This window comes from Drosophila obscura, unplaced genomic scaffold (genome assembly GCF_018151105.1).
Source record: "Drosophila obscura isolate BZ-5 IFL unplaced genomic scaffold, ASM1815110v1 contig_179, whole genome shotgun sequence".
NCBI classification, from domain to species: domain Eukaryota; kingdom Metazoa; phylum Arthropoda; class Insecta; order Diptera; family Drosophilidae; genus Drosophila; species Drosophila obscura.
In genome coordinates, this window is record NW_024542766.1 from 2,067,406 (window position 1) to 2,082,173 (window position 14,768).

The 14,768-nt window shown below is 45.8% G+C and overlaps 6 protein-coding genes across 6 annotated transcripts; 1 reads left to right on the top strand and 5 right to left on the bottom strand.

Moving 5' to 3' along the window:
* Window positions 1-858: 858 nt before the first annotated feature.
* On the top strand, window positions 859-2,534 carry LOC111079631. The gene is made up of 3 exons (XM_022374890.2): window positions 859-1,547; window positions 1,612-1,834; window positions 1,897-2,534. The coding sequence occupies exons 1-3, from the start codon at window positions 1,335-1,337 to the stop codon at window positions 2,229-2,231; spliced, it is 771 nt and encodes a 256-aa protein (XP_022230582.1). The 5' UTR covers window positions 859-1,334; the 3' UTR covers window positions 2,232-2,534.
* LOC111079627 (protein ref(2)P) lies at window positions 2,365-5,126 on the bottom strand. The gene is made up of 4 exons (XM_022374886.2): window positions 4,902-5,126; window positions 4,648-4,845; window positions 2,835-4,319; window positions 2,365-2,760 (listed from the first exon to the last, which is right to left on the bottom strand). The coding sequence occupies exons 2-4, from the start codon at window positions 4,826-4,828 to the stop codon at window positions 2,615-2,617; spliced, it is 1,812 nt and encodes a 603-aa protein (XP_022230578.2). The 5' UTR covers window positions 4,829-4,845; window positions 4,902-5,126; the 3' UTR covers window positions 2,365-2,614.
* A 1,078-nt stretch (window positions 5,127-6,204) lies between these two features.
* LOC111079634 lies at window positions 6,205-6,986 on the bottom strand. Its single transcript, XM_041592393.1, has 3 exons — window positions 6,602-6,986; window positions 6,367-6,544; window positions 6,205-6,298 (listed from the first exon to the last, which is right to left on the bottom strand). Exons 1-3 carry the CDS (start codon window positions 6,906-6,908, stop codon window positions 6,244-6,246), a joined length of 540 nt encoding a protein of 179 aa, XP_041448327.1. The 5' UTR covers window positions 6,909-6,986; the 3' UTR covers window positions 6,205-6,243.
* An 841-nt stretch (window positions 6,987-7,827) lies between these two features.
* Window positions 7,828-9,272, bottom strand: LOC111079625. The gene has a single exon (XM_022374882.2). It carries the CDS (start codon window positions 9,165-9,167, stop codon window positions 8,001-8,003), a length of 1,167 nt encoding a protein of 388 aa, XP_022230574.2. The 5' UTR covers window positions 9,168-9,272; the 3' UTR covers window positions 7,828-8,000.
* Window positions 9,273-10,777: 1,505 nt separating this feature from the next.
* LOC111079636 (ethanolaminephosphotransferase 1) lies at window positions 10,778-14,103 on the bottom strand. The gene is made up of 5 exons (XM_022374894.2): window positions 13,709-14,103; window positions 13,493-13,561; window positions 12,788-13,410; window positions 12,549-12,729; window positions 10,778-11,710 (listed from the first exon to the last, which is right to left on the bottom strand). Exons 1-5 carry the CDS (start codon window positions 13,784-13,786, stop codon window positions 11,390-11,392), a joined length of 1,272 nt encoding a protein of 423 aa, XP_022230586.2. The 5' UTR covers window positions 13,787-14,103; the 3' UTR covers window positions 10,778-11,389.
* LOC111079637 lies at window positions 11,747-12,439 on the bottom strand. Its single transcript, XM_022374895.2, has one exon. The coding sequence runs from the start codon at window positions 12,348-12,350 to the stop codon at window positions 11,883-11,885; it is 468 nt and encodes a 155-aa protein (XP_022230587.2). The 5' UTR covers window positions 12,351-12,439; the 3' UTR covers window positions 11,747-11,882.
* Window positions 14,104-14,768: the final 665 nt, after the last annotated feature.

A 14,768-nucleotide genomic window follows, 5' to 3' on the forward strand; every position in this document is an offset into this window, starting at 1 on the left:
TTCCTGAGAATTCCTGAGTTTTCGCCGAACAACAGATATTTTGTAGTTTGTTTTGGCTCTTAATATTTGGAAAAACCCAAAATCAAAGTGTGATTAATTGGTGGGTGGGTCGTCTCGCTTTGTTTAAATTATTTATTAGCAACAAACACCAACGAAGCCGGCGTACCGATGGGAAATACAGCGTACAACGGTTTTGCCATGGCACTTATAAATATATCAAACTCTCTCTCGCTCTCTCTATTTACCTCTCTCAGCTGCGTCAGCTGTTGTTGTTTTGTATCGCTCTCTCTCTCTCTCTCTCTCTCTCTCTCTTTGGGCCAAAGAATGACGTCATCCATCTGCGTGTATTTCACATTTCCTTGCAAAAGAGAAAAGTATATAGACAGAATGACTAATAAACAAAAGATATACATATCTAAAGAAGATTCGCTAAACCGGTTTATTGTTTGGTGAACCCCCCCGCCCGGTGGGACAGATAATCTGCTTGTATAACTGTTACCTTGTTGGACTTGCACCAACATGTTTGTAAATATGTAAATAGAAGCGGTCCCAGATCGCAGAGTGATATGTATGTAAAGTTGTAAGAGCAGGGGACTCCTATTCAATAAACATGGGTTATCGCGCACCCAAACAGTACATAGTACTTGTGCATGTACATATTTAGAGCTATTATCTCCACAGAAACAATGCCAATTCCACACACAAACAAATCCACAAGTTGTTGCTCCAACAACAACATTTATCAGGCCATTTCTTTGGGCCGCCATTTCACAACACTCGTTTCTCGTTTTGGACAGTTTCTTGGGTTGGACCCAAACTATTATTTCTACTTATGAGAAGAGTATGTTGTCAGAGAGCTTATTGATGGTCAAGTTGGAAAGTTTTGCATGAATAATACCGGACATTTGGCAGGGCTAATTAAACAAACTGGTTTTAGAATGCTCCGAAAATAACAATAATCGCAATAATCACAGCACAGCCGGAGCAACACCACACCTGGCTGCTGCTGCTGCTGCCACCTTTTACGCGCCAAGGTAAAGCACGTGAACGAACAGCTGACTCACCATGGAAACACCGCGCTCCACTTGTTTTGAAAGTGTAATTCACTTTTTTTGGTTTTCTCGCAAATTCTGAACTCTCTGAGAGAACAGCGAGCGATCGCTGATCGCTTTTTCCAGCTGTTTCGTGGCATGAACGAGTCAAACGCTGCCTAACATCCAAAGCGAGCAGACGCCACCAGTTGCCTTGCCATCAGTTTATAGTGCCCAGTGCCACTCAACTTATCACCCGAACGTGCGCATCTCACGTACCAGATAAGGACAAATATCAACAACATGACCATCAAAGAATTACAAGGCTGTCTGGGCGATGTCTGCGAGACTGCGGATCAGCAGAATGGTTCCAGTAGCTACGCAGGATATTACTTTAGCTTCTGCACCCTCATCTCGCACGTTCTTCTTACTGGGATCACCGTGGCCATCGTCTACAAGTGTTTGGTACTGAAGCTGGCGCACACGGCAGGACATGCTTTCTACTGCACAATTGCTGTGAGTATATTGGAGCTTGGATCGGGTACATATTCCTATAAAAGCATGCCCATCCCACCTACAGTTTGTGTTCTTCATGGGCGAGGCTTTGCTGGTGAGAAACAGCAGGAGTCTGGAGGCATGGATCGGATCGACCAACTTGAATCGCGTGCATGCGGCGCTGGGGCTGCTGGCGTTCCTGGTCGGCGTCGGAGGTATTGCCATCAAGACATGGCAGAAGCTGGAACGGAAACGAGAAGATCCCAACGCTACGGTACGGCACTTCCGCAGCAATCACGGCTTCTTTGGTAAGTTCATCTGCACTCGCCCGCAACTCGTGTAGCAATGTTTAATTTATTCTCTCCCCCAGGCATAGTCGGCTGTGGTTTGCTGCTGGGCAGCGTGCTAAGCGGTCTCCCTCTGTATTTCATCGGCAGCAGTAGCGTCAGCTTGAAATTCCTTCATCGTTTCTTCGGCCTCACTGGCTTCCTCGCACTGATGGTCTCGCAAATGTTCGGCTACAATACGGGCTTCGGGCGGCGCCAATGGAAAGCCCACCACCAGAAACTGTTCAAATTCTTTACATTTATTGCCACCATAACTACCTCAAACTACGAATTGCGAAGATTTCTGCGTGATATCTTTGTACTGATATCGAATAGTCTCTTCGCAGCAGAGCCAGTACAAACCAGAGAAGATCTTTAAGTGCATTAGGAAATTTATAACTGCCCTAGAAAGTATGAAAACAATTAGATAGAATATGTAGAACTAGAATTGGATATCATCAGGAAATGCATAATAATTACTTCTATAAAAATCTCTCAAGATTAAATATTTTGTTGTTTATTTGTTGTGCCTTTAATGGTATTTGACATAATTATACAGAGCTGCATGTGATAATATACTTTTGATTATTTGAGAGATAAAATACATAAAATTTTCTACATATTGTTGTTGTTGCTTTTAACGCTGTTAATCAATCACCAAAGGATCAAATCCTATAACTACATTTTTGAATGGATGCTACAGTTATTGAATATATATATACGAGTATAATTAATATATTTACGTTTATTTAAAATATATATTTAGTTGCGACTCTGCGAATTGTGCATAATGTCAAGAGCAGCTGGTATATTGCCCTGGACCGACTCCAGTAGCTGGGTCAACCAGGCGCCCTCATTGCTGAATCCCATGGCCATCATGGCGTGTATGGAGTCGTTGATGCGTTCATCTAAGCAACAAAATAGGAATGAATAGGGATTATATTTATATTATATATGAATTTATATTCCTTTGTAGACTTACCGTTATGATAGACTATCGGAGTACGCTTCTCTTCGGGGGCAGTAGGGGCTGCTGGAGAGGTGCCGATGCTATTGGTGGGAACCGATGTGGAAGTCGAAGTGCTCACTGTATCAACCTGGGAAGTCTGGGTGTTGACTGTGGCCTGCTCGCGTTGCTCTTCCTCTTGCATATGCTGACGCAGGAGCTCCCCCAACTGACCGAAATCGCGCACAGGCCCCTGTGGAGCAACTGTGGGCTCCTGTGGGTCCAGAGTGATTAGCGAATCAATCACTTGCCAGTCGGGATCCAAGCTATCTGAGCGGCGCTCCCTCACCGGCTCGGCGGCCACTGGACTGTCAGTTGGCTTGGGCAACAAGGGTTCTGTTTCAAGGGAAGCCAGACCTGACGACGAGACAGAAGAGGCTGCTGTCGATCGGTTGGCTGATTCAGCCTGCTTGGTTGCTGGCTCTGGTTCTGGTTTCTTTGCCTCAGTGGATGAAGCTGTCGAGGCTGGTTTCCCGGCCTCAGTGGATGAAGCTGTCGAAGCTGCATAGCTACCAGAATTTGGCGACTCAGTGGGATCAATCATCTTGGCAAACATTTCGCTGAAATTGTTCAAGATTTCAATGCCGGCACGCATGTACTCAGGTGGCACCATCTGCGAAAGACTTTCCAGATTAATAACTGGAGTAGTGGGAGTGCTAGCCTGGGCCTGGGCCTCGGATGGCTCTGACTCCTTAGTGCGTGGAGCAGCCACTGGCTCTTCGGTCTTAGTTGGAGCAGCAGTGTTGGTCTGCTTGTTTTCGGTTGGCTTTGATTCGGTCTCGGTTGCCTTTTGGGCCGTTGCTGTGGGCTCCACAGTAGAAGGAGCCTTTGTTGGCTCCTTCTCCTTGGGCTGTTGTGCTGGAGACGCACAAGTGGCTGGAGTGTTGTTCTCCGGCATGTTGATCATCATGTCCACAAACTGGGACAATACGTTGCCATGGCGCCGGGCATGTCGACGCTCGCGGCGACCCTCCCTGGGCGATTCAGCTGTTGCTGCTGGAGCAGCTGCTGCTGCCTGAGCAGCCTCTCCGAACGGGCAGTGCCCGCGGAAGCGGTGGCCCGAGCGCCGGCCACATTTATTCGCGCCACTTATCCAAGCCTCCACCACACTGGGCCCGTTATTGGTGGGCATGCGGACCATCAAGTGATCTGGATGCTTGTGAGCTGCCTCACAGCGTTGGCAAAGGTCAAAGTTCGGGCATTGGACACACTTGTAGCGGAATCCAACCAATGGCGACAAGCCACAGCCGTCACACTCAACGGCGTCATGGATGACGAAATTGCTCGGGTCATCGGCAGAGGGAGGAGCAGCCGTGGCGGCAGCCTCGGCCCTAGCCTTCTGCGACTCCTCCACCACAGGGACAAGCGGTGCAATCTGCAGATGCATTTTCTCCTCGCGTTTGGCCAGGAATACTTCGTAATCATTTTGATTGACAATTTCGATTTCATCGTGGTCGTGATCTGGGTGCAAAGGAATTAATAGCAAAATAATTATGAGTCATACAAATATCTATATATTTTTGTTTTTTTCTTATCAAAGGTTTTTTTCTAGGTGATTCACATTGGCGAATGGCCGAGTGGCCGAATTTTAGTATGGATAAAACAGCTAGCATTAATGGCTAAACTGTCAACACTGCCACCGTATCGGTTGCAATTACATTGAGCAATATGCATTTGCTTTGTCCATTTGCAAGTTTCGATCTGTGGCCTGTGTCTGTGCCCTCAATGCAAATTAGCTGCATTTCATCGAACTCGATGCAATTGCATTATGTAACAGCACTGCACTCACCAATCCAGAAGGTCCTGATCTCACACCTGGCCAGCTGGCGCTCCTGGAACAGATACATCTCAATTTCGCGACGCAATATGTTGAAATTCTGTGAAGGCATTCTCAAGTATGCATTCAGCTTCTTTTGGGGTCCAGCCACGTCTGGGCCCTGATAGGTGATTTTCAGCAATTTCTCGGGCATTTTCAAACTATTTTTATCTACGTTTGACAAACTGTTAATTTAGTTATCAGTTTATTATTGTTTTATTTCGTACAGGTAGCTGCTGCGTCGAGTTTTTATTTTTGGTGCACGTCCAACTGCGTCGTAGTTGCTCAGTGGTTCGATTGTATTAAAAAGTAGTTCGGCGAGCGACTTTTATACTGGCTTGGAATGTTCTTGATGGTTCGGGGCCCAAAATTTTTGCAATTCACGCCTCTGATGTGGAGTTGTTATTTAAAAATTGTAAAGTAATGCCAAAGCTGGTCTTCCGCGGATTTATCGAAAACATATATGTACCGTCTGACCATCGGAAATATACCGAAATATACCGTGACATTTTCAAAATATACCGTAAATATACTGACGGACACGACAAGAAACGTTGATATTCCTCGATATTGATATTCCGTTTAATATTACCAGCTAGCTGGGACTCTCAGCCCTAAACAAATAATTTTATCCGATAGATACATACATTTTTTAAGAGATTGGCAAGTTTTCAAAAGTCCTTTTTATTGGATTATTTACATATTAAGGTTCAAACAAAAACAGCATAAAACGAATTTGTCGTCGTTTTGTGGCGTTGCCAGACTCGTGCAATTCGTAGTTGCTGCGGGCTGCCATACCGTGATATTTTGTGATATGAAATTCGTCAATTTTGATATTCATACGGGAACGCGTATGAAATGACGCAACAATGAATCTTTATTCCATACGCGTTCCCGTAAGATACATCTGATTTTGTATGGGAAAAATTTCAGCAACATGTTGCTCACACAACGAAAATGAAGGGAAAGTCTCCACAAAAACACTCTATTCTCCACTGAAAAGAGAGCACTCTCCACGAATTGAGAGCAAATTTTGAAAACCCTCCACGAATTGAGAGCTAGTTTTGCAAACTCTCCACGAATTGAGAGCGAAAAATGTCAGTATTTTTGGTGCGCTAAATTGAGTTTGGCGGTCAATTTGAAATGTGTTTAATATTACTAGCTAGCTCTGACTCTCAGCACTACACACATAATTTTATCCGATTGATCAATCAATGTTCTAAAATGGTATTTGATTTTTACTACAAAAGGATTTAAGCAAAAAAGGTGAACACTCCATGACGAAAATAAAAATAGTTTGCCTATCGAAAGTGTCAAAAATCTTCAGTCACGTCACATCTTGCAAAATTACATGTAAAAGTCATGTAGAATGTCATGTAGTTAGCGCCACTCAATTTTCGAATTTTATAACTGTTTTTGTCAAAATGCGAAAATGAATAATAAAAATAAAAATCGTTGCCCAATTTCTGGTAAAAAATTATTATTTCCGTTGATTTAAAAGTTTATTTAAAAATCAAAATATTCCAAAACTATTTTTTATAAATGTATAATTATAGATTCAGAATAACTTTAGATCTTTCTGCTTTTAAGCTTCTTCAGCAATTCCAGCAATTGAGATTGGCGACTGAAATCAGCATGAAAAAAAATAAATATTATTTACTGATGTAAATTGATTTGGTTTTAGATATGTACCGGCTAGCGTTTTGTGGTGCCACAATTTGCTGCTGTCTGCTTTCGATGTCAGTTTTTGGATCTGGAATTATGGTATGGTCCTCTGTAGCGGTGGATTCTGGCTCTCTGATATGATCCTTTTCGTACAATTGAGTTTCGTCTGGATCTGGAGTAAAATTGCGAAGCGTTTCGCCCATGCCTGCAAGTTAAATCGAAATTAAATTAATTTTGTGAGAAACATTTGGGAAATTCCTACGGAAATACTGCTCGGCCATCAAATACAGCGAGTGAAGAGTCGTCTCGGGTGCCGCAGCTACGACGAGACCATCCATATTCAACTGCAAATTTTCGAGTCCCTTCTGCCGCTGATCATAGTAGATATCCTCCCGTTGAAATTCGTTATCAGTGTAGTCGTCATACAAGAACTCCAGCAGATCGTTGACCACATTTCGTGTGCTACCGGGGGGACGACCCTTGGCCAATGCGGGCAGTGCCAGCAGCACCTCGCCCAGAGCCAGCAGCAGCAGGGCAAAGACGAACAAGCGATTGGTAAATTTGCACATACTGGAGAACTCGAATTCCGTACTCGTACAGCGCAGACAGGACCGTTGTGCTCTGACAGCGTGCGACGAATGAGTCGTGGTTCCACCACATAGAACAGCATGAGCCTGGACCATGGACCATGGACCGATCCACCGATAGATGCTGGGATGCTGGGAAGAATAAAAAAAACCCGATTTCTGGACACAGTTCAATGTCCGTCGACCAGACCAGACCAGACCCAAAGACTTCCGCATTGCAAGGGAACTGTGGGAACTGTATGCACTGAGGCTTGGATGCACATTTAATGCTTCCTTGCCGCCAGATGGGAAAGCGATTCATGCACCTTAGACGCTAGATCTCTCGCATGTATCACATTTCAGAGCCCAACCCAAATGGGTTCATTCTGAAAGCAGCAGCTAACCCAATAACCTCGTTTCGGCTGTAGAAATCGTAAATCATCAAGTCGAAAATCGAAAATATACTAATTGATGGGATGTAATATATGTTTGTTTGTTGACTCTTCCAGTTAGCGGCGGCTAACACACACTGTTGTGTGTGTGATCAGGTGTGTCGTCCGTCTGGATAGCCAGGTTCAATGACCAATCATCAATCTCAGGAGAATGCACTGCCGCTGCGCTACCCACAGGAAGAGGCGGCTGTGTAGAGGCTGGCTAGCAGTCTTTCTAACTGCAAACTGGTTTCGAATAGAAACTGCAACAACAACAACAACAAAAACCTGCAAAAATTATGGACTTTGTTGGCTGGCCTTTGTCTCTGGGTAATTGCTATTTGCACGGCCTCCTGTGCCTGTGCCTGTCCCCTGGCTCTGGGCTGTCAAGATTATATCTAGACTTATCCTTCGGCGCATCATCAGTGAACCGTTAGACGGGTGCCCAGCACTTCCGCATTTCCCCCATCATTATGAAGCTCGGGGATAACTGGGTTTTTCGCATTTATTTATTTGTTAGATAATAGTAATAGGCTCGGCTCAGCTCAGCTTAGTTCTAGAGTGTGCAAAATGTATGTGTGGTGTGTACTGTATTTAATCTAATAAAACTAATATTTAGGCTTTCGTTTAGCAGCAGTCTGGAAGCTCTCGTACGCGTGTCGCGTCAGTAGCCCTCGATTTGGCGACACGCGCCGTAGCTGTCGCGCCTCTCGCCGCGGGCACAGCGGGCCAGCCCGTCCCTGAGCAGGGTCTTGGAGTCGGCCAGATCATCGGAGAGCAGATCGAAGCTGATGATGTCCGTTTGCAGCAAATGCTTTGGCTGCAACTGGGTGGGCTCGTCATCCAGCTGCCAGCCGCGCGCTTCGTTCAGGACATAGGCCGGGGCATCGATGGGCGGATACAGGGCATTGGCCTGGCCGCTCAGCTCGCCCCGATAGATGGGCACGCTGATGGAGCGTGGATGCGGTGCCGGGGCGTACTCGCCGCCGCCAGCAGCCAGTCGGTTCGTCTCCAGGTAGTTGTCGCCCCTCAGGGCGCGCGAGTTGCGAAAGTAATGGGATCCCGGCTGATTGTAGCTGTCGAGTAGCTTCGATCCTGCAGCACTGCTCGTGGCCGGCACCGGCGGCAGCGCTTGGATCAGCTCGGGCTCCGCCTCCAGGTGGAAGGGCTTGATGAGCTGCGGCATTTGTATCAGTTGCGGCGGCAGCACATCCACCTGCTGGCGCTGCAGTCGCTGCGCCTGCTCGGTGTCACTGGCCGAGATGTCCACGTGGTAGGGCGTGCGTCCCTCAATGTATTCGGGCAGGGCCACCACAGGCTGCTGCAGCTGCTGTTGCTGTTGCTGCTGCTGCTGCAGCCTCTGGAGCTGGTTTCTCTGGTAGAATGACTTCAGCGAGGGACTGCGCTGTGGGCTCTTGCGATTGCCGTTCTTGGTCGCTGCCCCACGGCTGAGGATGTCCAGCAGACTGAGGCCGTCCTGCGGTCCGGGCGGTATCAGCAGGATCATGAAATTCTCCAGATCGGCCCGAATGTTGTACTGCCCCTCCTGTCGCTGGTCGTAGGTGACAGTGCGACGACGCAGTGCCTCATCGGCCCCACTGGCGCCGGAAATCGGTGGCGGCTGCAGCAGAATCGGCTGGGACGACTCCACTGCCTGGGCAGGTGCCATGGCCGGAAATTCTTCTTCCTTGATCAGAGTGCTCTGCTCCGCCACACCGACGGTGGTGGTGGGCGACAGCCGCTCTGTGGTGCTGGAGGCTAAGTGGGACGCAGCTGTGGTCGCTGCCAGCAGCAGCAGCAGCAGCAGCGGCGTGAAAGTCTTCCAGATCATCTTGGGATGTGGTTGATGCGATTCTATGCCTGGTTGGGTTCCGTCTCACGTTCTTAACTCTCGCGCTTCTGCCTCGCAACTGATTCAACGATCGCTGGGCAGCGCTTCGACGTTGTATCTCCGTTCGCGCAGGCGCAACTTTCATATCTGGCTCTGCCGACTTCGCTGCTGCTGCTGCCGCTGCTGCTGCTGCTGGCTTTCTTCTCTCGCTCGATTCTCGAACTGATGTTTGCTTTTGTCCAGTCCATTCCACTTACTTACTTACTTACTTACTTATTCCTTGTTTCTTTTTGTTGTGCCGTGCCCATTTCGGCTGCGTGACTTGGGAGCTCTCTGTTTATTGATATTGGCCAGCGGTCAGCCGTGCGGGCGAGGCGTCTTGTCTTCTTGGTTCTCACCAGCTCGACTGGCACAGTGGGACGGGCATTCAATTTTCACGCCAATTAGCTAATGAGGAAGCATTCTCCCGTTCGAAGCTTCGGCTAATAGCCAAAGCACGTACTCAAAACTTGCTGTCAGCTGAGCAAATTTAAATTCATTTCCAGCCGAACGTGGGGCTTCTATTAACAACAAAAAGTGAGCTTTATGGAAAATACAAATAAATAAATACACAGACATACATATTTAACTGCGTCAAGCTTCGAGTTCATGCACTAACACCCAGAGAGAACGTGCTGGATCCGAGGATACCCGGCTGGTCGATGTCTGCACTGTTTAAATGCAATCTGATGGATCACTAGACTAGCAATTTATACACTTAAATATGCACATGTTCTGGGGCCAACTAATTTAGTTTAGATTTAGATTTTGTCTAGAAACTAAACTGTGTCGCCAAATCAACTGCCAGCTCAAAACACTGTGATTCATTGAACATAAATGCTTAGCATGCACATAGCTACGTTCAAATTTTAATACCTGCCAGTTACAGAATTTTTAAGGCTATTCCTTACCCAGCTCTCCACGCTCCTATTTAGTTGGCTCGCATATCCATTTGAAAAGAGCATTCCGCTAAGGCATGATCACATTGCCGGGGGTATTGAAACCTCTCAAATTGTTAGCTCTGCGATCTGGAATATAGATATAAACTCGTGCATGCATTTATCATTGCCCGAGCGAGCACAATCTCAGAATGATGCTTGGGATATTTTCAAAATATTGTATTTTATTTTGTTTACTTTCTTTGTCTTTTACACACACACACACAATGTGTCAGAAGGGGTGTGGTGAGGTGGTGGTGGTGTGTGGTGGGTGGTGTGGGTGTTCGTTTCATACAATAAGCGTGCTGTGGCGCTATGGACGACGTCACATTACAGTTGAATGACATTGAGGTTTGTTTTAAGAATAATAAATACCTTTGTTTGTCTAAATAATTAGAGGTCTTTGCGGTTATTTGTTGTTAGAAATATTACACATAGTATTGCTGTGTTGTGTTGTCTTGTGTTGTGTTGCGTGTTGTCTGTGTCTGCTTCTATGTAGAACAATTACAAAATAATACAATGCAAATAAATTAAGCATAGCACATAGAAGTTATTCGATTATGTCTAGACGAATAAAAACAAAACGCTGGACATATCGGAGGCCTAAGTAAGCGAGCTTTAAATTTACATAGTTTTTCGTTTTCGTTTTGTTTATGTTTGAAATTAGATCTTAAGTAGTAGGTAAATGTGAAATATAAAATAATTATAAATTTCTAACCTAGATGATGTTGTATACTGGTCGGTCTGTGGTCGGTCGTTGTTGCTTTAAGGTATTGATTAGTGGACTTAATGCACTGGAATTTGTATGGCTTATCAAATATGTTTTGGGTCAAATCTTATCAGCCGATTAGACCACTTGTCATGGATTACTAGTGGATATAATTAATCTATGACGGGCAATTAGCGATTAGTCCAAATAAGGTCTAGTTATGTGTGGATTAAAGCTAAAACTGTCTGCCCTACGTGAATTGTGGGATTTTTGGAAGAGAGCATTACAGCAGAGAGCACAAATAATTGCTGAATAAAAAGCCAAAAACAAGCGCCAACCATTAGGATAATACACTGGCATTATGCCCATTTTTAAAATTAAATTCTAACTATGAAAAAGTACAAATAATCTCATAAAAATCATTTAACTAAACAGCCTCCATGACGAATGACAGAAGAACATGCAAAAGAACTCTTGACCGAAAACAAAATGAGCAAAACAATATTGACATAAGCACGCGCATAGGAAGCCGACGACTAATCCTCCTTCTTGAGTGGCTCTTCAGGTGTCAGCTGCAGCTTTGGCTCCGTTTCCAGTTTCCGTTTCAGGAATTCCTCTTGCGGCAGCCGTTTGTTCACGGTGAAGCAGACGCGATTGAAGTGATCGCACATTTGGTTGACTACGCTGGCGCCGTAGTGCCAATGGGTCAGGGTGGTGGCGATCAGCAGCAGGTAGAGCAGCGGCCTCTCCAGCAGCGGTATCCACATGCTCAGCAGCAGGGAGAAGGCAAACATGGGTGTCTGCCAGTGCCAGGCCTCGCAGCGCGTCACCGACATTTGTGAGACAATCAAGCGGCACTGTAATTAAGAGTGAGAGTGTGAAAAACCAATGAACAAATATGTTTTGGCCCTGTTTGGGTGGCAGCTAATTTCTTATAATAATTGTTCATTAAACAGACTTAAATTTGTTGTGTTAATTCGTGTTTTTGTGTGTTTTGTGTGTGTTGTTTTTGTTGTTAGTTGTGCAGCATTAACGAGATTTATTCATTTTGTCGCGTAGAATCTGCTGTATCAGGGGATCGTTCTCGTGTGGAAAGACGAAGACGCCGCGATCCTGCTTGAGGTAACGCTGAGCACGATCCTGATACCAGCCATAGATTTGATTGACCGTCATGGGCTGTGCCGTGGCATGCTCCACTTTCTGGGTGCGCACAAGGACCTCGGTGCTGCTTTGGCTCTGGGCTTCCGACAGTCTGGCAGTTATCTTCAATGACTCCGGATCGAGTTTCTCGCGCATTTGCTGAATCTCCTCCGGAGTGCAGTTGAAATATGGCCAATCGTGACGCGCATAGAACTTGAGGGTCAACGGACGCTCATAGTCGGAGGCCGTCACGTTTATTTTATCTTTTGTTTTGTCTGCCACACCGTCCAGCAGCTCGTCCTTTTGTGCAGCATCCTGGGCACAGCGCCGACCACCGCAACAGAAGGGCGGCGGCATTAGAAATAGTTTTTGTTTTTCGTGTTTTTATCGAGTCAAATGGCTCATTAAAGCAAAGCTCTGTCCCTCTGTGTTGACAGTAAACACAATGGGCCTCGGCTCCCAGTGACTGGTTGACACACCCGTCAAGTCGCTTATCTAAATGATTCAACGCACACGCGACACAGTTCGATAAGAGGCGAGGGCGGCATGACTTACGCTGACATTCGAGAAGATGGTGCCGCTGAGCATGAATACGGCTCGCGGATCCGTCTCCATGATGTTGTTGGGCGAGATGTAGGGCCAGAGCAGCAGGATAATGAAGTATGAGACAAATGGCCACATGGGACGAATTGCTTCCCATGGGGACAACAGGCGGCCTGTGCGTTGGGCATAGGAGCTGTGCATAAAAACGGGATTAGCTAAATGCCCAATAGATGATTTCCGGTTTGACTCACTTGTAGACGTTGATGATGACGAGTGGGAGATTGGCCATGGCACTCACATGGAGTACGGCCTCCATGACATTGCCCAACGGCAGGGTGCCGTAGGAGCCCAGCGACAGCTCGAACTTCCAACGCTCGAAGCCCAACCACCAGGTGACCAAGTACATGGCAGTGCTGCCCCACATGCTGAGGTCGTAGCCCCAGGGCAGATACAATATGCCCGTATTGTACTTCTCCCAGTGGGACACAAAGAAGTTAAAGTAGACCGTCAGGCAGACATAGTACATGCGCATCGGTCGCACCGAATAGACCCTGCTCCGACCGAATATACTGTAGAGGCATGTGGGTATCAGCATAGCTGTGTACGAGTCCAGGCCATGATCAAAGAGTTCGCCCAGTGGCCCAGACAGACCGATGCGTCGCGCCTGCTTGCCATCGATGCCGTCCAGCGTGTAGGCGAGAAAGATGTTCACTCCCGTGCACAGCCAGACCCACGAGGGTATCGGGCTGGTGTTCTCCTCCCCCGAGCTGGCCTCGAAATTCCAATCGTAGTAGGAGAGCAGCACCAGATTCATCGCACTGAACAGGAAGCCCAGGAACGTCATCAAATTGGGCGCGAACCAACGCGGGAAGAACTGAAATGGGCCGTCGTCGAGGGACATTTCACGATTAAAATTATTGATTTTTTGTTGTTGTATTTAAGCAGTGTCCACAAACCTTGACCAGCCAATTCCAGAATGGATGCATTACATATTGGCTCAGCGGGGAGGTGTCTATGGCGCTGTACTGTAAGAAATACAAGAAGTACAAGACACGTACAGAAATGGTAAATGAGAATGATATTACATCTGTATGTTCATCAGGTATACACCATTCAACTATAAATAGATGGTCTATGAAGAACTGGTTTGGATCCATCCTTCTTCTACCTACCTTGTAGTTGTCGAATCCATTGATTTGCGACCGGCTCAGGTATTTGTAATCCATAATTCTCTTGAATAATTCGTGCATGTTGTCGGTCTTGGGGTGGCGTGACGCACGTGCAGCCAGGGTACTACCAAATCGGGAATCTAAAGTATTTTAATCTACGCGGAAAACACGCGAGCCAAGACGCCCAGAGGAGCGGCAGAGTGGAGTGGGGTTTGATAATAGCAGCGCCTGATGGTAATTAAATGATTTTCAGCACATTTTCGTATAGACTTGCACCACACACCGAACGAAAATGGATCGAAATAATTATAGCGCGCGCTTTAATTCAGCTGGCATTTATTTTTTTTTTATTGCAAAAAAAATTTGCAAACAAAACGTTGCCGCCGATCAGTGTGACCGCAGATTGACCGATAAAATATACCGCCAAATATGCAGTGGAACGAACTTAACCCACTAAGTACCGCTCTATTTAAACAGTTGAACACCTTTAGTTAAACCGCGCCAAACAGTACTAGTTGTATATTATTCTAGTAGATTTATGTTTCCTTTTTACTTAAAAAAAAGTTTTACCAAGATATCTTTCAGCTGAAATGCTGAAAAAATTTTGCAATATTCGAGCATAAACTGAAATACCCACTGGTCGACAATGGGCTAAGCCATGATCGGAAATTCCACTATTTTAATTTTCAATTTAATATTACTATATTACTAGCTAGCTAGGAATCTCTGTACTTATCATACCACTTTATTCGAAATATGAATAAATTTTCGACAATATTGATTAGCTTTGATGACTCATTTTTTTGTTTTGTTTTATTTTTTAAAATAAGGCTTGCACCGAAATGGTAAACAAAAAATAAAACTATAAAATGTAAGTGGGAATAAAATGTAACGTAGGTGGGAATAAATGTTACGTCATTTGAACACTTGTTGCTTGTTAACCGGTAGCATGGAAATAGCTGCGCCGTCGTAAAAAACATAACCTCAAAAAAAGTGTTAAAGACACGTGTCGATACACGGAAAAAAATGAATATACGAGAGTATGTCCTGCACATACGACTCA

Coding starts and splice junctions, on each gene's coding strand:
- LOC111079631 (XM_022374890.2), top strand. CDS start 1,335: ATGACCATCAAAGAATTACAAGGCTGTCTGGGCGATGTCTGCGAGACT. Junction 1,548..1,611: donor CTTTCTACTGCACAATTGCT/GTGAGTATATTG, acceptor TCCCACCTACAG/TTTGTGTTCTTCATGGGCGA. Junction 1,835..1,896: donor CAGCAATCACGGCTTCTTTG/GTAAGTTCATCT, acceptor TCTCTCCCCCAG/GCATAGTCGGCTGTGGTTTG.
- LOC111079627 (XM_022374886.2), bottom strand. CDS start 4,828: ATGCCCGAGAAATTGCTGAAAATCACCTATCAGGGCCCAGACGTGGCT. Junction 4,320..4,647: donor GATCAGGACCTTCTGGATTG/GTGAGTGCAGTG, acceptor CTTTGCACCCAG/ATCACGACCACGATGAAATC. Junction 2,761..2,834: donor TCCGATAGTCTATCATAACG/GTAAGTCTACAA, acceptor TTTGTTGCTTAG/ATGAACGCATCAACGACTCC.
- LOC111079634 (XM_041592393.1), bottom strand. CDS start 6,908: ATGTGCAAATTTACCAATCGCTTGTTCGTCTTTGCCCTGCTGCTGCTG. Junction 6,545..6,601: donor GATGGCCGAGCAGTATTTCC/GTAGGAATTTCC, acceptor TTTAACTTGCAG/GCATGGGCGAAACGCTTCGC. Junction 6,299..6,366: donor GCACCACAAAACGCTAGCCG/GTACATATCTAA, acceptor TGCTGATTTCAG/TCGCCAATCTCAATTGCTGG.
- LOC111079625 (XM_022374882.2), bottom strand. CDS start 9,167: ATGATCTGGAAGACTTTCACGCCGCTGCTGCTGCTGCTGCTGCTGGCA.
- LOC111079637 (XM_022374895.2), bottom strand. CDS start 12,350: ATGCCGCCGCCCTTCTGTTGCGGTGGTCGGCGCTGTGCCCAGGATGCT.
- LOC111079636 (XM_022374894.2), bottom strand. CDS start 13,786: ATGCACGAATTATTCAAGAGAATTATGGATTACAAATACCTGAGCCGG. Junction 13,562..13,708: donor ATGGATTCGACAACTACAAG/GTAGGTAGAAGA, acceptor TATTTCTTACAG/TACAGCGCCATAGACACCTC. Junction 12,730..12,787: donor GTCATCATCAACGTCTACAA/GTGAGTCAAACC, acceptor TTTTATGCACAG/CTCCTATGCCCAACGCACAG.